Here is a 21,298-nt window from a genome sequence, read left to right on the forward strand (position 1 = left end):
GGGAAATTACATCCCTTCTGATGAAGGCTAAAGAAAAGGAAATCTACTTGGAATTCCATCAGATAGGTATGGATTGGTCATTTAAAAGAATAGAATCACTATATGTTAAGTTTTTTTGAACTTGTGCCTCCCGTTCCTTCTCTCTCTCTAATATCCCATAAAGAAGAGTATATGAAAGGAACCTACTGAAGAGTTCACTCAAATCATACTCTTGGGACTAGACGGAACCTCCGTAGCCTTCATAGCAGAGCTGCCTACTCAGTGTTTCAAACTTTACAAAAGCCAAGTGGTTTTTCCAGCCTCTGGACATGATGAAAGAAACCACCTCTTCCCAGTGCATTTTAGATTGGGTGCTAAGACTTGTTCTCACAAATCACTTGCTCAATAAATACTTGAGCACCAACTCTGTGCCAGGGCATTGCAGGGCTCTGGAAATATGACGGCAAACACAGCTGACCTCGCCCAGGTCTCGGGACCTTCAGCCTCACCTTCCTACCTCTGCTGGTCCAGGGACCCACAGTAAATCGGCCACACGAAGAGGGGTCTCCAGCAGGGCTGCTTCACAATTGAGGAGCCATGGCTGAAGCTGGGGTCAGCAGCCACTGGACAAACTCATCTGCTCTACTTGAGGACACGAGCAGGGTTGTCATGGATAACACCAGTGAAGAGGAGATCTGAATTTCGGGGAAGCAGCCTGCACTTGGAGTTGAGAGGCCCAAGTTCCAATCTCAAAGAGGCTCTCCTCCTTCCATAATTATCTAATCAACTAGTGAGCATGGGCCTAAGTCTGTGGGAGCTTAGACAAGCTCCAAAATGCAAAACTGTGAGCAGAGAGCTTGGCACACTGAGGGCCGCCTGTCTTCCTTCCAGAAGTTAGTACTTCTGGGACTAACTTTGCTCGCCATAAAATCCCTCCCCATTGGCAGACACACAGAAACAACCCTAAGGGCCAGGTTTTTAACTTGCCTGAAATCCTGTGGCTTCTCACATCCTTTTGTCTACCAAAAATAATGGAATGCTCTGGGTGACGGACCAATTGAATCTAGAAAGGACGTGAATTGATACCATGAGCTTTGCTGGGCCCCCAATAATAGAAGCTTCTAAGAAAGGCCATAGATGGGGTTGGAATTTCCACTGGCCCTGGAATATAGGGCCTGGGAGAAAAGACAAGGCCTCGGCACCAAGTCGAAGGTCCTTTCCATGCCATCTGCTGCCCTGAGCAGTGTGCTAACAAGAGTGGGTACCTGTATATTCTGGCCTGCCTCATAAAGAAATGAGATCATCATCAAGCTCAAGGCAGAACATATAGGGTGGCTTCAAGCCCCACCTAACATGAGGTATTTCTTCATCTCCATCTGGCCCTGCCCAGCATGCCCCCATGTTCCCACATACATCCTCAGAGCTGGGGACAGGCCCAGCCTAGCCATGCCCTACAGATCTAGGACACCGTTGTGGTGTTTGCAAGCACCACAGTCGCTGGCTGAAGTCTTGGGGTTCCTGGTGAGAGACAGAGGGAAGGGGATGTGGGAATGTGTAGTGAAAGAAAAAGACAGAGGTTTTCCTGGTTGCTTGACAAACATAAGCCCACCCCTTAGCTTCAGCCCAGGCTCTGACAACATCAGATCACAGTAAACCTCAGGTCCCTGTTTACTCCCCTTCCCCGGCTCTACCTCCCCTGGTTTCTCAACGTGTCTACTCTTATCTGGCACTGATAATGTGTGGGCTCTGAAAATATGCCCTTTGGTCTAAAAGTGTGGGGATTCCAAAAAGCCTCCAAGAATGAATGACTCAATCGAGGCTGAAAAGAGCCACATCGTCCAGATACGTACATTTGCTGGGACCCAGCTCGCAAAGCACTTTAACAATCTTTTCGCAACCGCTGTCCACATGGAGTGAGGCTGCAGGGCTGCCATTCCTACTCCTAGATTCTTGTCTTCCTGGATGCATCGTCAGTCCCTGGTTGGGATTCTAGCACCGAGAGCTGCGCTGCTCCACGTAACTCCTCCACTGCCTCTGAAGACCCCCTTTAGGACCCAAGGATCAAAATCCCTACCTCAGGGTGCCCATCTTGTTCTGCCTGTTCTATTAAAAAAAAAAAAAAAAAAAAAGAAAAAAAAAAAAAGACTAAGGGACTGATCCTACTGCTCTAGTCTCATTCCAAAGGGGTTCCTAGACTTGCTGTTGATAAAGTCGACAACGGCTCTTTGTTTAGGTCTCACCCAACCTCCTATTCCAGTTAGAGGGCCCCTAGGCCACCCCAAATATCTGTGGCTTGCCCACATCTGCACTGTGCCTTTGTTTATGAGTTACCTCCTTGAAGACTTTCCTGCAGCCTCTTTTGTTTGGTTGGTTGGTTGTTGTTTTTTTTGTTTGTTTGTTTGTTTTGTTTTGTTTGACAGTTTCGCTCTTGTTGCCCAGGCTCTAGAGTGCAATGACACTATCTTGGCTCACTGCAACCTCCACCTCCCTGCTGAGTAGCTGGGATTACAGGCGCCCACCACCATGCCTGGCTAATTTTTTCTGTATTTTAGCAGAGATGGGGTTTCACCATGTTGGCCAGGCTGGTCTCGAACTCCTCACCTCAGGTGATTCACCCACCTCGGCCTCCCAAAATGCTGGAATTACAGGCATGAGCCACCACGCCCAGCCTCCTGCAGCGTCTTACCTGTCACGCAGACTAATATCCTTTAAGACATGCTCCCAGCCCATGGCTAGAAAGGCTGCAGAATGTGGAACTATTTGATGTCCTAATAGCCCCTGCCAACATGAAAATGACCAGCAGGCTCTGTCATGCTGCCGAGGTTAAACTTCAACTGTTTAAACGCCAACCGTGGAATCTGCAAATGGGTAAATACCATACTCTGTACAGGGAGCCAAAGAATCCGCTCGAAGCAGCTGCTCAATATGTGTCAGACGGGGCCTTAGTTACAGAGCAACACAGACGAACTAACAAAATACATATTCTGATGTTTCATGAACCTGCTACGTCAGGGAGACTAATTGAAACAGCTTTCCTGCCAAGCAGAAAATTCCATATGGAGAAGAGATAAATAAAAAGAGGCTGCGGGCTGTGGAACATCAGAGGAAGGCAGGTCCCTCTGAGAGATGTAAGTTAAATATGTTTAGCGTAATCTGAGATACCCCGGGGCCGCTCCAGCTTGGACAGACAGATGAGGTTACATTAGGAATAACCTGCATTCCACTCCATGGCCTGGCTGCTCGTGATGAAGCCTTAGCAAGGGCTCCATGTCTATTTCTGGCAGTGCCAAGGATGTCTCTTGGTTTCTCATGAACAAAGCTGGTCCTGTCAAGCACCCACTGGGTCTACCAGACCTGGCTGTTTCTTGTCCATATCCAGAGTGGTGGGACCTGCTTGTCGATGCATTGTGAAGTCAAGACCTCTCCCCACTTTGTATGTGTACCCCAGGGCTTTCAAGGATTTTTAGTGAAAGGGCCGCTTGAGAGTTTGAATCATTGATCACCACCCACATGGCACTCAAAAAGAGCTGAACCAAGGGACACATCTGAACATCAGACATGGCAAGTCATCCTCCTCCCCCAGGATCATCCTCCTCCCCCAGTGACCAAGGCTTCATTACTGAATCCAGCTGCTTCTTCTCTGGCGGAATTCACGTAGTCATGGCTGGTTAAGTCTCAGTGTTAGCCAGATCTGCGAGTCCCAGCTCGGGCTTGAGCAGAGTTCCCCATTAAAAGGAATTAGACTCTTTTTCTTTGTTAAATTGCCTTAGGAGGTAATGCTTCTGGACCACAGTCATGGAACACAGACAATTTCTATCACAACATCATATGTTAATGATATCCTAGGCTCATGCTTGTGTTGTTATAATAGACTGAGAATTAATTTAAACAATGATATCTATAGAAAAATTATTTTGCTGGGGGCGGTGGCTCACGCCTGTAATCCCAACACTTTGGGAGACCAAGGCGGGCAGATCACCTGAGGTCAGGAGTTCAAGACCAGCCTGACCAACATGGGGAAATCCCATCTCTACTAAAAATATAAAAATTAGCTGGGTGTGGTGGCGGACGCCTGTAATTCCAGCTACTCAGGAGGCTGAGGCAAGAGAATTGCTTGAACCTGGGTAGTGGAGGTTGCAATGAGCAGAGGTTGTGCCATTGCCCTCCTGCCTGGGCGACAGAGCGAGACTGTGTCTCAAAAAAAAAAAAAGAAAAATCATTTTAATTTCTAGAGTACATACTTTTGTAAAAACTATTAAATGTTTAGAAATTTAAAAAAAAACTGTGCAACCTTCAGTAAATTACCATACCACTCTGCCCTTCAAGGTATTAAAAGAAATAACCCCAAATTCCAATAATCTCTAACACTCAATGAGTCTCTATAATCTATACTTTCCCAAATATAACCTAGAAATGAACAACCATAAAAGAACAAAAGAGATTTAAAAAAGTACTGGAGAAATTTATCGCCTGCCTCCATGTCTATAAACGTTCCATGAGGCCGGGCGCGGTGGCTCAAGCCTGTAATCCCAGCGCTTTGGGAGGCTGAGACAGGTGGATCACGAGGTCAGGAGATCGAGACCATCCTGGCGAACACGGTGAAACCCCGTCTCTACTAAAAAATACAAAAAACTAGCCGGGCGAGGTGACGGGCACCTGTAGTCCCAGCTACTCGGGAGGCTGAGGCAGGAGAATGGCGTAAACCCGGGAGGCGGAGCTTGCAGTGAGCTGAGATCCGGCCACTGCACTCCAGCCTGGGCGACAGAGCAAGACTCTGTCTCAAAAAAATAAAAAATAAATAAATAAAAACGTTCCATGGACACAAAATACAATCATTCAAATTCCTTGGAAACCACCTATATTTTTGCAAGAATTCATTCTGACCAACAGTTGGGAACCAAGAACAGGTCTAGAGCTCCTAATTTAGGCAGCTGTCCCAACACAAAAGCAGAGGAGCCAGAGGTGAGTTCTCCAATGCTGCACCTGTGTCTGCAAACGTTTACACAAGACCCTTGAATGGAGAACATGCCTTGTAGGGCAAATTTGACTTTTCCCAATGACACTTCTATAAGTTACTACATCTCTGTGAAGGATGCTGGATTAGTATTAACTGTCTTGCAAATACACATACAGAAACTCAGGTAAGGTCAGCCTTACTCAGTAGATAAACCCCAAACACGAAACCAACTGGGTCAGCCTGTCATAACTGGATCCCTCTTGCATGTAAAGACAAAGGTTGTCTTCTTGGAGATGGAAAAGAGTTCAGCATAGCTCGCTTTGGGGCCAACTCAGAGCATGGGTGAACCAAGCCTAGCTGTCCTCTAACAAATAACAGCAGGAGTCCCACCAGGAGCTCCTCCCCCAAGCACTCGGCTCCACAAGGCAAACCTCAGAGAATTACAGGGGAAAAGAGCTCTCCATTTATCAGTAGGGGGCACCCTGGTCCCCACCGCCACTTTGTTTGCCCTCCAAGGGAAAAACCTCTCAATACCAGGTCCAGGAGCAGCTGGATGGGATCACTCAGAACCCAGCCAAGAGCTAATTTTCTCTTGGCTTCAAAATCCATCCTATGCTTGGAGATGCTGGGGCTGGGATTCTACAAACCACATTCTGGCTTCGTGCCCTGATAGGCTCTGCCCTCAGGGGGCGCTAGCAGGAATCTGCAAGAATAAGGAGGAAGTAGGAAGTGGCTCCTTGTTCACTTCCTGTTTGCTTCCTGTTCACTTTCTATCAGCTTCCTGTCCCTGCCAGACAGGTTGCTAACCCTAGCAGCACTTTTTCTTCACCCGGGCAGTGGCAACTTCTCCCAGAAACGTTTCAATGCAGTTTTTGGTTTTTCCAACACTCACAAAAGCAGCCTCAGTGGGGGTCCCCTCAGAGACACCAACAAAACAGCTCCCCAATTCAAAGGCGGGGGCACCATTCCCACAGGGGCTCTCCTCAGAGCTCAGAGATACCAGCTGCGTTGAGCAGCATCCCCACTCCCCCACCTCAGAAGTCTGAGATTCAGCCCCGTGTCCCTTCTCCAAGCAACTACCTTTCAATGAGTCCAGCATCTTCCTCTTGTTCCCAAGCCTCAAGTGTGATGCCTGATTCCTGTGGTGCTACCTCCATGCATACCTTTGTATTCCCTTCCTGCCCTTTACTGTCACCTGGCTAATAATTCTTTATATTATCTCTAATAAAATAGCTGGTGTGATTTCTATCTCCTGCCTGGACCCAGACAAATCACCCACATTTTGGTCCTGAGCATCTGTGGCAGAGACTAGAGCCGGGGACTGGCCAACCCCACCGGAGAGCAGTGTGGGAGGGCACACAGTCACTCACCCACCTACAGCTCACATTCTAATCTGGTTTCTCTCAGCCAAGCTCTGCATGAGCAAGAGCAAGTTCAGATTTAAAGGACACCATGAAATGAGTGGTAAATGGAGCTTAATTGCTGTATGTTCTTGGGGGATGGCTGCAGGGACCCCTGGCAAACATTTGCATGTTTCTCCTTGTTGGTCAGTAGCGAACTGTAGAGAGCATCCTCATCACAGGCTTTCGGGCAAAGATGATCTTGTTATAGTTTTCAGCTGGACAGTCTCTGGAATCCGTATGTAAGCGTGTGGGGTCTGGGATCATGGCAGGAGCCATGGCCGATACCGAATAAGCGCCCCACATTGATAACGTGGATTCTGACAGCGTGTCCCTGAATACAGCTTTGCCGGAAGACTTGGACGACTTTCTCCTTTTCGGCTGAATGACGCTGGAAGATTTATTCTGCCTAGGCACCCAAGGGCTTTCCTCGAGGGCACGCATGCATTCCAGTTCTCTAGTTTTGCTTTTCTCAGTGAGTCTTTTCACTGTCTGGGAGGTATAGGTGACATAGGCTGGCCAGGGGTCGTGTTTTTCAAGCAGCTTCTGGGGAAGTCCAGTGTTTTCTGTGAGTCCTACCAGCAAAGAGAAATGCAGGCCATTTAGAGGCAGTCACATGCAATAGCTCGATTCTTCAAAAAATGGGAAGGCATCGGAACCAGATTTTGAAGTCCTCCCTATTTTGCACCCCTGGTATTCAGTCAGAATAAAATCCAATTCAAAGTCGGGGAACAGAATGACATCCTAGAAAGTATATCAATTAAACAATGACAGAATGGTAAGGAGCAAGAGACAGAATCAAACAGACCTGATTGATTTTAAATATTTGCATAACCTCAAATTGTTTTACCCCTGAACTTCTATTTTTTCACCAATAAAAGTGGTTAATCGAAGGCCTGAGAACTAAAGAAAGTAATATATTTCAAGGGCTTGGAACAGTACAGCTTAGTGCTTAAAAGCATGGGTTCTGTACTTACCTGCTTCAGATTCCTACTCTACCTTTTTCGTAGCTGTGAACCTTGAACAAGTTTCTTAACCTTACTAAACTTCAAGTGCCTCATCTGTAAAATGGTGATTAGAACAAGACAAAGTTCATGGAACTTTCTTGTGGATTAAAGATAATTTACGTAAAGCTTTTAGCACAGTACATGACATAATCAGTAAATGGTACCTAAAACTTTTGGCTATGTCTCCCAGCCCAAACTATTTCATTTAATCCTAGTTACACCTTATAAGGTAGGTATTCTCCCCATTTAATAGAGGACGAAACTGAGGCTGACTAGCTTGCACGACTAACAAGTGGTGGGTTTGAACTCAAGCTTAACAAGGCTCAAAAAAAAAAACAAAGCTTTTCACTATGGTTGCTGGCCAGAAGTTTGGGGTGTTTGCCAAGAGGAGTAGGTGTTGCTAGAAATTCAGTCCATTAGTTTATCAAGCAGCCTGTTCCTTTACAGATCCAAAATCATGGGCATGTCAGTCCTTCTGATCTTTCATTTGCAACGTCACTCTATTTAGCAGAAATGATTCAATTTCTCTCCTGCAGCTGCTAGCTTCCTCTCTGTTCTTATGTGGTGCATTCTTTCCCTAATTCTATATTTCTTTGGTCAGTTCAACTGGAGTTTTGCAGGGAGGGGAGTTAAAAGAGTCATCTTGCCATCTCCAAACTGAATGCAGTTTTAAAAAAATGCCGTAAGTGGGGATAATCAAGTGAAGTGTAGGTTGTATTCCCACACTACCTCCTGCGTGTCCAGGAGCTGGAGCTTGTCTGGGGCAGAGCTGTCAGTAAAGAATGTGCTGTAGAAGGATTCCATCTCTCTGTAAAAGTCATGTGTGACATTACCTCTCACTAGAAAAGTCCCGGCAAGGGGTCCAAGCACAGACTGTTCACCTTTGCCTCCTCCAAACAAATGTAAAGATCTTGTGGGATAGGTCATTTGCATGAATCTGGCAGAGTCCAAACTCAAACGCCTGGAGCAAAATGAGCAGCAACCCCCCTTCCATCTCCTGAACATGCTTTGTTCTCTGCCAGCATAACAAGAGTGGCCGCCCAGTGGCCTCTTCCCACTGCAAATCCTCCAACCCTAGACAGCCCCAGGGCAGGAGCTTCCATTGGTAACGTTCCCAACCCTACCTTCCTCTTTCTTCATCCTTCTTGCATCCATCTTCTTTTTAATATTTACTGATTTCTTAACATCACAGGTCCAGATTCCTATGGGAAAATACGCTTGTTAGCTAGAGCCTCCTCAGACTGGCCTGAGTTTAGGAAAGCGATGAGTAGCCACCCTGGTGGGGGAGGTCCTAAGTCCTATATGGTCTCTGCATGAGGCTAAGGCGACTTCATCCCCTGAGAAGAGGACATGTTTTCTGTGGAGCTGGAGACAGGCCAGGTGAGCCCCGCAAAGGCCTGCAGGCATGGCCTTGCTCAAGAGCTGTAGGCTGTCATGACAGTCTCTGGGTTTTCTGCTTTCCAGTCTCCTAGCTTTAAAGGAGAGAGGCTGGCTAGGCTGGGGGCTGCGTGGAGGCTGGTTCACAGAGGGGAAGTGGGGGAAAAAAGGCCCCATTTCAAAACCTTGCTGTCTCCTCTACCAGAGTCTGAGAGTGGTCACATTACTACAAGCATGACATCCAACCTGCACTTCTCAGTCTGGAATCAGGGAGAGAAGGTAGCAGAGATGGGCAGCTGCCAGGAGTCAGCTGCCAGGGCCCCAAGCCCAGGCTGCAACATGGAAGTCTAATGCTCTATGCGGCCATACAGGGGGGAAAATCCAATGGAAACCGTGGTGTAGCAGTTCTCAATCTTGAGGCTGCATCCACCTGGAGAGATTGTTAAAGCCCAGATTGCTGGGCCCACCTCTAGAGTTGCTGATTTAGCAACCACTGTTTTAAACCAAAACGGGGAAAGAAAAAAAAAGAAAAACTACTGGAGATTTGTAAGGTTATATTATTAACTACCTAGAGACAAGAAATGGGTCCAGGAGATCTTTTTGGTTCCTTTCCAGCTCTAAGACACATGCACATACCTAAGAGTTCATTACATTTCTATATTCAATTTTGCCGTCTCTGCGGCATTTAAGCACTTAAAAATGCCATGAAGCATTTCCACGATCACCTGCAAATGCCCATTGAGAAAGAGTCTCAGATGATTCTAAACAGCTCCCAGATGATGCTGGTGCTTTTTGGTCTGGAGGCCACACTTTGAGAACCATGGGTCGAAGGCAGTGCTTCTCAAATTTTAGCAAGTACTAGAATCACCTGGAGACCTTGCGCAACCACAGATACCCAGGTCCCACCTTAGAGATTCTCATTCGGTAGGTCTGTTTTGAGGACCTGAGAATTTGCATCTCTCACTAACTCCTAAATGATACTGATGTTGCTGGTCTGTGGTTCATACTCTGAGTGGCCCCGGTTTAGACTGAGTAGTGAGTGTTAAGCCTTTTTTATCAGCTCTCACATACATGAGGGCTGACTCCTTTCTGCATGGAACACTCCTCTGACATAAGCACTTCGCAGGTTTTTCATCCTCCTTTTTCCCTAATCAAGGAACTATTCTGGAATGCTAGTGAGTGTGTCATTGACAGGGGCAACTTTAAATTCCACTATTTTTATAGAGTAAATTACTCACACATTTCAGCATTTTATTATAGCACATCTAACAAAGGATGGCATCCCGGAGATTCATTCATACTCCAAAAAAAAAAAAAAAAAGGCATTTTTTGGTCAAACCTATTTACAGACAGATCTTACGGAGTCCCTGCTGTGGGTATCAATGGCAATCTTCCACAACAGTGCAGTTCTAGAAGAATTCACAATGTCATTATTCTGAGACTAGGGAAGAAATAATGCTCAAATAGTCATCTAACCTACAGAAACTTTCATGTCATCATTTTTTTTTTAATTGTAAGGTAAAGCATCTTAGTTTTCCTTCTAAGACCTACCATAGGGCCTCAGAATTTAAAGTCACCCATTCCAAGTCCCCCATAACACAGAGCATGACATGCAAGTGGCCACTCAACTTGGGCCTCTCTCTACCTCTAGTGGAAATAGAACTCTTTACTTATCTTCCACATTTTAGCATTGTCAGAAATTTCTTGGCTGGGCGCAGTGGCTCATGCCTGTAATCCCAGCACTTTGGGAGACCGAGGAGGGTGGATCACCTGAGGTCGGGAGTTGGAGATCAACCTGGCTAACATGGTGAAACCCTGTCTCTACTAAATATATAAAATTAGCTGGGCATGGTGGTGCACGCCTGTAATCCCAGCTACTCGGGAGGCTGAGGCAGAAGAATCACTTGAACCCGGGAGGGGGAGGTTGCAGTGAGCTGGAATCACATCACTGCACTCCAGCCTGGGCAATGGACTGAGACTCCGTCTCCAAAAAGAAAAAAAAGAAAGAAATTTCTTCATCTTCTCATATGTAAACTAGGATGCCAGATGGTGGAAATATGTTTCAGCTGGCAGTATTTGGGAGCTTTGGGAGTCATTCCTTTCATCATTGCTTCTAAGTTCCTAGTTGATGAACCCTGAAGCCTGAGGAAAGCACAGTCTTGGTCAAACATCAGTTTCTAGACTTGTGTGCATCCGTGTGACCCACCACCCTGCTCAGAGCCTCTGGCCAGGACTCACCTGACCCCTACAGCTGTGCCGTGTGACTGATAGGACGTGTCTACAAATGGTGGGTTTTTCTCATACCTGCTGAAGCAGGGACTAGGAAACCATAGAAAGAACCAAGGGAGGGAGTGTTTGAGACTGCCTCAAAACTCATGGGAAGGACTTGTTTGTTTGAAAATAACAGGAGACAAATAGTTGACATTAAGTCTGAAGAGAAGCTGTGGGCTTTTATAATTTCCTTCAATTCCAGCACAAAGGTTCCATTTTGTGTCCCTGTAAATGAAATGCAAACCAGCAGTCTATAGACAGAAACAGCATTGACGGGAGGGGCAGGAGGCAGAGTGTTGAAGCGGCTTTCTTGTTTTTCCTGCAGACACAAAGCCCATGTTTAGACCACTGGGCTTTCAGGGCCAGCTCCCCACTCCCCCCACTCAATCTCTCATCCCACCATTTTTCAGAATCTAGTCTGATAGACTGCATTTGGCCTAGATCATTCAATTACCTGGAACGCAAAACAATCCATCTTGATCACCTTCCTTAACTTCTTAGGACCTCAGTTGTCACTTACAAAATGAGGATGAGGATGAACTGCTGTCCCACAGAGATACAGTTCTGTAATGTTTTCTTTTTTTTTTTTTTTTTTTTGTTTGTTTGTTTTAGAGACAGGGCCTCACTCTGTCACACTGGCTGGAGTATAGTGGCACGATCGTAGCTCACTGCAGCCTTCAACTCCTGGGCTCAAGCAATCCTCCTGCCTTCACCTCCTGGGTAGCTGGGACTACAGGAACACACCACCATACTTGGATAATTTTTTTTTTAAAATAGAGACAGGGGTCTTGCTATTTTGCCCAGTCTGATCTCAAGCTCCTGGGCTCAAGTGATCCTCCCACCTCTGCCTCCCAAAGTGCCAGGATTATAGGTGTGAATCATAACACCTACCCCACAGTTGCTTTAAAAATATCTGGCAATTGCTTTCTTTGCCACATCTACTGCAAGAATGAAAACCATTCTCAGCAATCAGACTGCCAACATTCTAGAAAATGTTGACATTACTTTGAAGGGACGCACAGTTATCGTGAAGAGCCGCAGAGGGACTTCAATCACATCAATGTAGAACTCAGTCTTCTTGGAAAGAAAACAAAAAAGGCTCCAGGTTGACAGATCGTGGGGTAACAGAAAGGAACTGGCTACCGTTCGGACTATTTGTACTCGTGGACAGAACATGATCAAGGGTGTTACACTGGCCTTCCATTACAAGTTGAGGTCTGTGTATGGTCACTTCCCCATCAATGTCGTTATCCAGGAGAATGGGTCTCCTGTTGAAATCTGAAATTTCTCGGGTGCAAAACACATCCGCAGGGCTCGGATGAGACCAGGTGTTGCTTGTTCAGTATCTCAAGCCCAGAAAGATGAATTAATCCTTGAAGGCAACGACATTGAGCTTGTTTCAAATTCAGCGGCTTTCATTCAGCAAGCCAAAACAGTTAAAAACAAGGGTATCAGGAAATTTTTGGATGGTATTTATGTCTCTGAAAAAGGAACTGTTCAGCAGGCTGATGAGCAAGATCTAAGAGATGTCCAGCTACAGAAACAAGATGCCGGATGATTCCTAAGACCTGCTTGTGATATTAAAAGATGTAATAAAAGACCAATTGATTTGGAAAAAAATAATGTCTGGAAATTAAAATGCTTGTAAACCAGTGGTCCCCAAACTTTGCAGCACATTGGAATCACTAGGGATCTTGGAAAAATACAAATGTAGGCACCCACTCCCAACATCATGATTTGACTGGAATGGGATGCAGTACAGGCATTGGAATTAAAAGTTTCCCAGACAATTTCTCTGTGCAGCAAAATTTGGGAAATGTTGTTCTAGAATCTAAAACAAAAAACCACTGAAGATTTATAAAATATTATTATTAACTACTTAGAAACAGAAAACGAACCAGGTGCGGTGGCTCACACCTGTAATCCCAGAACTTTAGGAGGCCAAGGTGAGTGGATCACTTGAAGCCAGGAGTTCGAGACCAGCCTGGACAGCATGGTGAAACACTGTCTCTACTAAAAATACAAAAATTAGCCAAGCACGGTGGCAGGCGCCTGTAGTCCTAGCTGCTCGGCAGTCTGAGGCAGCAGAATTGCTTGATTCCAGGAGAAGGAGGTTGCGGTGAGCCGATATCACCCCACTGCACTCTAGCCTGGGTGAGAGAGAGAGAGAGAGAGAACGGGTCCAGAAGGTCTTTTCAGCCCCTTTGCAGTCCTAAGACACATGCTTTCCCTCAAGAATCCCTGATTACAGTTAGCAGTGCATCTCAGGAGCCTTTAAACATTTAAAAGGGTCACGGAGTATTTCCACAACCACCACCTGACAATACCAAAATTGACTTAGATCAAAGAAGAAGAAGCAGTGGCTTTAAAGTCCAGAGCTAAGGAAACTGTGGTCGCCATGGGATTCTCATGCAAATCTAATGATCTCACCCTCTCTGGCCACAAGCTGCATCCTTATCTCAGGAAACCATCTTGCAAAAGGATTTTACGGGTTCCAGGCAGGATTGATGGATTAGTGCTCTGGCACAAATCGACCCCACTCAGACTTTTTACCCCACTAATGCTGTGAAAGTAGTGCCATTTACATAGTCATGACAAGTGGATTATTATCTCAATCTAGTGTTTCCTAAACCGTGTCCCACAGAATGCAAGAATCTCTCTTCAAGATGTTAATAGGTATTACTTAAAGAAAAAGAAGGGGCCCATGGCAAAAGCTGCCCTGTAAAGCCATATAGATTGTTTAACCCAGGAGTCGCCACATCTTGTAAATTGTGCAAGATTTCAGGCCTGTCCTCAGTCAACTAAGTTAGAAAAAAAAATGCCATGTTAAAAAAATTCCTTTGGGGCAGGATTTTCAGAGTCTGTTGTATGTTAATTTGTTCCGTAATTCTCCAAAAGGAAGACTGAATATGCAGCATCCCCTAATCTCATTTGACCAAGGAATCACTCATTCATTCATTCATTCATTTATTGTGTGAGGCGTCTCATGGAGCTAGAAACCAGTGACACGTTTGTGGCGATTGTGAAACAGTGTTCTTCTCCTACCCTTGTTTTCGAATTGCAAGCCTCAGAGAACGTTGTGGAGTAAGAGGATAGAATGATGAACTGCTCGGGGTATAGTTGGGTCTTCAATGAATCACCTCCTCTGAAATCAGCCTCAGAGTCCCCAAAACTGTCCCTATGCAGAAGAACAAACTCCACTAGAAACGAGACCTGTGTTCCGTCTGTTCAGCCTCTTTCCTCTCTTCTCTGCTCCAATCTGCAAGGCTTCTTTTGTTTGTCTCACCTCTCACTTTTCTCCCTGAGCCATCCCTAGGTGTCTTGCCTGGCCCCAGAAGGAGAATCACATTTTCTCAAACAGGAACCTGATGCAAAGCCTCGTTTCACCTCTGCATTTTATCCTCTTTAACCTTCCATCTCCTCCCTGCCCTCAGCTTTTTTCTTTTTTTTTTTTTCCTACCCTCTGGCCACTCCTCATTTATTTTTGGCTAAAGAGGAGGCTGCCACTAAAGCCAGAAGTGTCTTGAAAGGCTCATCTCTGAGATCTGGAAAGATGCTCCTGGGCAAAGATCCACTTAGCAGAACGTGCGGTTTCCGTGCTGATCTCCACCCGAATGGGCTGACAGGAGACCCACAGAACTGCGCATCTCACAGGATCAGCACAGGCACTGACTCCCTGAACTTCAAACTGAGAAACACGGGGAAATAGTGAGTGCACACCTACGGATTCTCAGTGGCGCCCCCTTCTGACTCTCTCCACTTCTTCACCCTGCCCCTATCCCATGGAAATTCACCATGGCCCCACCTCTACCAAATGGGCTCTGCGGGGTGCACACAAGAAGATGACCATTTCTTGTGCCTTTAGTGACACAGACAATGGGGAGCCTTGGGAATCCTAGAAATGTTAAGACAAAGGGGAATAGGAGGGGGGAGGGGCGAGTCGTTCCTTCGGGAAAGAAGGCATCTCTCTCTTTCTCCCTGTGCAATAATTTGCTAGACACCATCTCTTCCTCCCTAGCGCCCCTCCCCAGAAACGACCACACACACAAAGAAGAGGAGAAACAAGCCCATGACCGCACTATCTTTAAAAAGTCATGCTGCATACGGCGGGCCATTTGGTAGTGTTAGCATGTTCTTATACAGACCGTGCCTCTTTCTGGGGGATCAACTGTCTCTAACCACATCAGGGTGGGGAGGTGGGAGTCTAATCAGAATTGTTCATCTTCTAACACAGACTTGGCATTACTGATTCATCACTTATGATGGGAAGGAGGGGATATGTTGCTTCTTGATAATGCTTCTATACTTTATTTTCTGTATCGATTATACGTGTACATTGAGGGCATTTTATTGTCCAATGGTGAAAACAGTTCAAGTACCTATGGCCATTCAACATATATTCATTCATGCACAAATGCACACTTGTACACATTCAAAAAACCTGTCCTGAGCTCCAAACATTACTCTTCTGAGAGGCACAGGTCCTGCACTCACCCAGAACCCACTGTGGATTTTCTGCATTTGCCTTACTTTGGGATCTACCCTTCTCAGTGTCAGGGGTCCACAATCCAGGTTTCCCATGCTGATAAATCCAGACGAATCCTTGCCATCTGTGTTATGAGAAACAAAAGCAGAGGCCTCCCAGTACATAGGACAATACATGTTCCATCAACCACTCTGCAGTCAGGTACTGACTAAGCATCTCATACACCAGGCAGGCACTGAGCCTTGTTTCAAGGAGCTCATAGCCCCGTGAGGAAGACAGACCACCAGTTTCCTAACTCAACCTGGGTGGGGGGGTGGTATCAAGAAGCAGGTTCAAGAAGAGAAAATGTTTGTGCTAAATCTCAAAGGGCAAAGGAAATGATGGGCAGTGGGCATGGTTTAAATGCCAACCTCAGTGTTTCCAAATCCTGAGTGAAATGCTTCCTCATTCAAGATCCATGTTCTCCTTCCAGCATGCAGATAAAATAGGCAGTTTCCAAACAGTGTGTTTTCTGCATGTGAATTATAATGCTGAATTGGCTGAAGAAACACTTTACAAATTCACTGCAAGAAAGAAGCATTAGGCATTGTATACCTATCAGGTACAACCATGAATCTGAATTTTATATTTATCCAAGGAATATTCAATTATAAATATTAAACTCCCACTTTAAGATGACATTGGAAGGCCCAGTGAGCATAAAACACATGTGGCCATTATCTATTGATCTATTATCTACAGATCTAGTTCCAAATTTAAAAATCAAATTTCCAAAACAAGCCAGGCAGGAATAATCAGAGGAGAGATTTTCAGCCTTTTTCTTCCATGGACATTTTTGGGGTAGGCTTGTACACTGGCAGGCTGGACACATAGGAAAGATATGGAGAAGCAGGCAGCAAGAAATAGCCCTACAACCTCATATTTAGGAAAACAAACATGAAAGGCTTTAAGTAATTTGTGCCCAGAGACCCTCTCTCTGCCTGACGGCTCCTGAGCAGTGTGACCATTAAAATGTGTGGCCTCACAATGTCTAATCAATCAGAAAAAGGAAGTCCTGCTCCGTTGAAACAATAGGGACATTGTGAACCTGGAGAACACTTCAGGGAAACAGCCAGGCATTTCCCAGGACTGCGCTCAATCCATGGGCCAGGCCACCCCTTTTGAAATGCTCAAAGCACTAGGAATCAAGGCCAGTGTTTGTCTTGAAGAAGATGACTTGTATTTGAGATTTTACCTAGAAGAAAAGAAAGTAGCTGCCTCCTACATGATTCAGTTATTCCATCAGCCTATTGTCAGCTTGTACTCAGTGGCACACAGTTCCCCAGTGCATGTCAGAATGTGAGAAAATGCATGCATCACCCATTGCACCCAACTCTTGAGTAATAAGCATTCCCCAAAATCTTGTCTCCCCATTCTCAGCTCCCATCACCAAGACTCTCCCCCTACACACATACATACACATTCACACACTTATGTATCTGCACGCACACATGTACATACACATGTTTACTTGCATGCACATGTGTGCACATGCATGCATACACACATACACACACACACTCAGCTCTCAACGCCCCATCACTCCCCATGCTAGCCAAGCTCTCATACCTTTACCCCTTGGCACATTCTGTTCTTTTGCCCTGAATTCTCTTCCCAGTCTCCACTTCTTTTTTTTTTTTTTTTGAGACGGAACGAGATCACTCTGTCACCCAGACTGGAGTGCAGTGGTGCCATCTCGGCTCACGGCAAGCTCCGCCTCCCAGGTTCACGACATTCTCCTGCCTCAGCCTCCCCAGTAGCTGGGACTACAGGCACCCTCCACCATGCCCAGCTAATTTTTTTGTATTTTTAGCAGAGACATGGCTTCACCATGTTAGCCAGGATGGTCTCAATCTCCTGACCTCATGATCCACCCGCCTCGGCCTCCCAAAGTGCTGGGATTACAAGCGTGAGCCAACACACCCGGCCCCAGTCTCCACTTTTAAGGAACTGCACATCCTCCAAATACCCCGGACCATAGCATGACCATGCAGAAAACACTTTCCTAACCCTTCCAGGGAGGGAATCACTCATGCGCTCTCAGAGAAAGGTGAGAGTGACTGTATTATAAATAGTGTGTGTCACAATTATGTTGACAAATTGCCAGAAAGCAAAAAGGTGTGGGGCTTTACTTCGTGCCTTGGGTAAACTGATGAAATTGCATTCAAAATCTGAAAAGCGGAGGATAAGAAGCTGAAATATAGAGACACACACACCCTTTCTCCTCTCTCCCTTCTGCCGCAGACACCCCTGGGACTTTCTGCCAAGAGCACTCTGTCAGGTCATCATCAGGGGATGTGCTGTCTCTCCTGGGCCTTTGCGGACCTCTCAAGGAAGGGTTGTTCCGGAGCCTGGAGGCAGTCACTTTCCCTACCCACAACTGCCATCCTCAAACCATTTCTCCTCCCCTGAAGCTTGTGCCCGGGCTACATCACCACCTCACCTGCCTGGTTGCTACCAGCTTCTGAGCACTGTCCTCTGCCCCTCAGTCCCTGGCAACTTGAGCCCCAGGCACGCTGTCCTCCTCTGCGCTGTTACCCTGTCATCACTGTGGCTTCTTCGTCATCTCCTGAATGATCCATGCAAACCTCCAGCCCAGCAGTCCTCGACCTGCTCACTTCCAATCACCAGGTCTTCCTCTCAGTCGCCACCACCCCTGCCTCTGTGATCAGCCCACTGTTCTTATCGTCCCCAATAACCACACTACGTCCAAAATCTAAGCTGCAAGCATCTCACTCTTACTCTTCCCTCCTCCATCTCTCCAGCTCACTCCCCAAGCAGTTCCCAGTCCAGCAATTCCTGGATTTCAATTCACTCACCCCACCTTCCCCTTAGTGTCCCCTTTGTGTCCCAGCTTCCTGCTTTATCTTGTTGATACCCCACAGCTCCTCCTTATGGTCCCTTGCAAACACCCTTAACCCCGTATCCCTCTCCCATGTGCCGGGCAAACACATATTTGCATGGCAAAGCCTTAATACCAGTTCAGTCCACCTGTGGGGCTCTTTTGGGTGCCGTCATCTCAGCAACTAAACATAATGGGAGGAAAATGCCACCGTGCCGATTGGTCCCACGTGGAATAACAGCTAATATTTCTATGGCATGTGGTGCGACCAGGGCACAGGCTAAGCGTCTTACCTATAGTAACTAATTAAATCCTCACAAAACCCATATGCATTAGGTACTATTGTATTAATCTCATTTGACAGGCAAGGAAACTGGAGACTGTAGGGACATTAAGCAGTCTGTCCAAGGTCACACAACGATAAAGTGACAAAAAAAAAAAAAAACAGGATTTGCCCTCAGGCAGTCCAGCTGCAGAATCCTTTTCTTTATAATTCCACACACTTGCTCCTCAATCTCCAACTCAATCAACAGAGCTAGTCCAACCAACACTTCCCCCTTCCTACTCTTTTAACTCTTCCACTCCCCAAGCAACTCTTTCTTTTTTTAATATTATATTTATTTTAGATTCAGGGGTCCGTGTACCTGTTTGTTACATGGGTATATCGTGTCATGGTGAGCTTGGGCTCCTAGTGAACCCATCACCAAAAATATTGAACATTGTACCAAACAGGTAATTGTTCAACCCTCACCCTCCTCTCATCCTCCTCCCTTTCGGAGTCCACGGTGTCTATTGTCTTCACTTTTACGTCCATGTGTACACATAGTTTACCTCCCACTCGTAAGTGACAACATGTGATATTTTATTTTCTGCTTCTGGGTTAGTTTACTTAGAATAATGGCCTCCAGCTCCATCTATATTGTTGCAAAGGACAGTCTTTCATTCTTTTTTATGGCTGCATAGTATTCCATGGCATATATATGCCACATTTTTCTTATCCAGTCAACCATTGGTGGAGATTTAGGTTGATTCCATGATTTTGTTATTATGAACAGTGCTGGGATAAACATATGAGTGCAGGTGTCTTTTTGATAAAATGATTTCTATTCCTTTGGGTAGATTCCCAGTAGTGGGATTGCTGTGTCCAATGGTAGTTCTATGTTTAGTTCTTTAAGAAATTTTCATATTTTTTTCAATAGAAGTTAAATATTTTATATCCCCATCAAGCAACTATTTCAAACCTCCTCTTCACCTCCTTCTCCTTCCATTGTAGGTTAATGGCTTTGTCTTGCCCTGCTTTGAGAAAAATCCAAGAATCCATCAAGAACTCCCTCATCTCCCGCCATCACTTGTACCAACTCTCCACCATATGCTCCCCTGCACTTTGCCTTCCTTCCTGCTACAATGAATGAAGCATCCCTTTTCCTGTCAAAGAACACCTCTCCACTTGCAACCCAGGCCTCTCTCCCTCCACCTTCCAAAATGCAATGGTCATGGATAGAGTTGAGCACTCACTCTCACATTCTTGAAATGTTCTCCTACCTGGTTTCCATGACGCCACAGGAGTAGAACCCCACCATCACTGAGCAAGCTCCTTCTCAGTCTCCATTGAGGATTTCTGGGTCCCCTTCTTTTTTTTTTTTTTTAATCTCCACATATCCCCAAAGTGATGGGAAACCAGTTTTGTGGCTTTATATCTCATCAATTTGCCAAATCTAACTAGACTGACTTCTTTCCCACAGTCCAAATATATATATCCAACTGCCAATATACTACATCTTTATTTGTATATCTAATAAGCTCTCAAACTTTTCATGGTTCAAACAAACTCTTGACCTTACTCCATAAAATGCTCCTTTCTGGTCTCTTCCATCTCAGAAAGAGGCATCATCATTCATCGAATTGCCCAATTCAAACATCTAACATCTCTTGCTTCTTCATTCAATATCTCCAGCCCATTATCCTCCCCAAAGCCACCATGATTTAACTTCTCTACGCCACCAGCCTCCTCTAAGACGTCAACGTCTGTTAACTGAACTACAGAACACCTGCTACTGGTCTCCCTGCTTCCACTCTTGTTCTCCTATGATATGATTTGGCTGTGTCCCCACCTAAATCTCATCTTGAATTGTGCCTCCCATAATCCCCACGTGTTATGGGAGGGACCTGGTGTGGGGTAACTAAATCATGGGGGTGGGTTTTTTCCATGCTGTTCTTGTGACAGTGAATAAGTCTTACAAGATCTGATGGTTTTATACAGGGCAGTTCCCCTGCACATGCTGTCTTGCCTGCTGCCATGTAAGACATGCTTTGCTTCTCCTTCACCTTCCGCCATGATTGTGGAGACCTCCCCAGCCATGTGGAACTGTGAATCCATTAAACTTCCTTCCTTTATAAATTACCCAGTCTCAGGTATTTCTTCATAGCAGTATGAAAATGGAATGATACACCCTACAACTCCTTCTCCAAAGAGGATCCAGAGTGATTATTTTTAAACATGATCAGATTAAATCATCCCCCTGCCTAACATTCTCATGGCTCCCCCTCCATTTAGAAGCCAATGCAGTTCCTTATGTTGGCCTGCAAACCCTCTTTGATCTGGCCCCTGCCTCCCCTCCCAGCCTTAGCTAGAGCGGCTCCCCACATCACCCACTGTGCCCAGCCACACTGGCCTTGCCACTCTTCTTTAAAAACATCAAGCTTGTTCCCACCTTAGGGTCCTTCCCCAGCTACTGCCTCTGCCTGGGATGCATGTGTCCCTGATCTTCACATGGGTTGTTCCTTCTTAGAAGTCAGGATTCAGCCTAAATGTCAACTCCTCAGCCTTCCCTGACTACATAACAGCACCACCAGTCACTATCACATCTCCTATTTTAATACTCTGCCTAACACTATCCCTGCCTGACATTTCTTACGATTTACTCATTTATTTTCTCTTAA

At 45.8% G+C, this 21,298-nt stretch overlaps 1 protein-coding gene and 1 pseudogene across 1 annotated transcript in view; one reads left to right on the forward strand and one right to left on the reverse strand.

Moving 5' to 3' along the window:
- Nucleotides 1–6,398: 6,398 nt before the first annotated feature.
- Nucleotides 6,399–21,298, reverse strand: part of CDRT4 (CMT1A duplicated region transcript 4) — a 30,516-nt gene continuing 15,616 nt past the window's right edge. Inside the window, exons 3-4 of the mRNA XM_023188082.1 lie at nucleotides 8,468–8,545; nucleotides 6,399–6,911 (exon numbers count right to left, since the gene is read on the reverse strand). Of these exons, the coding sequence (XP_023043850.1) occupies nucleotides 6,484–6,911; nucleotides 8,468–8,498 (459 nt within the window). The 5' untranslated portion in view covers nucleotides 8,499–8,545 and the 3' untranslated portion in view covers nucleotides 6,399–6,483. The remainder of the gene's footprint in view (nucleotides 6,912–8,467; nucleotides 8,546–21,298) is intronic.
- On the forward strand, nucleotides 11,941–12,549 carry LOC111523463 (annotated as a pseudogene).

The sequence above is a fragment of the Piliocolobus tephrosceles genome, chromosome 16, assembly GCF_002776525.5.
Source record: "Piliocolobus tephrosceles isolate RC106 chromosome 16, ASM277652v3, whole genome shotgun sequence".
NCBI classification, from domain to species: Eukaryota; Metazoa; Chordata; class Mammalia; order Primates; family Cercopithecidae; genus Piliocolobus; species Piliocolobus tephrosceles.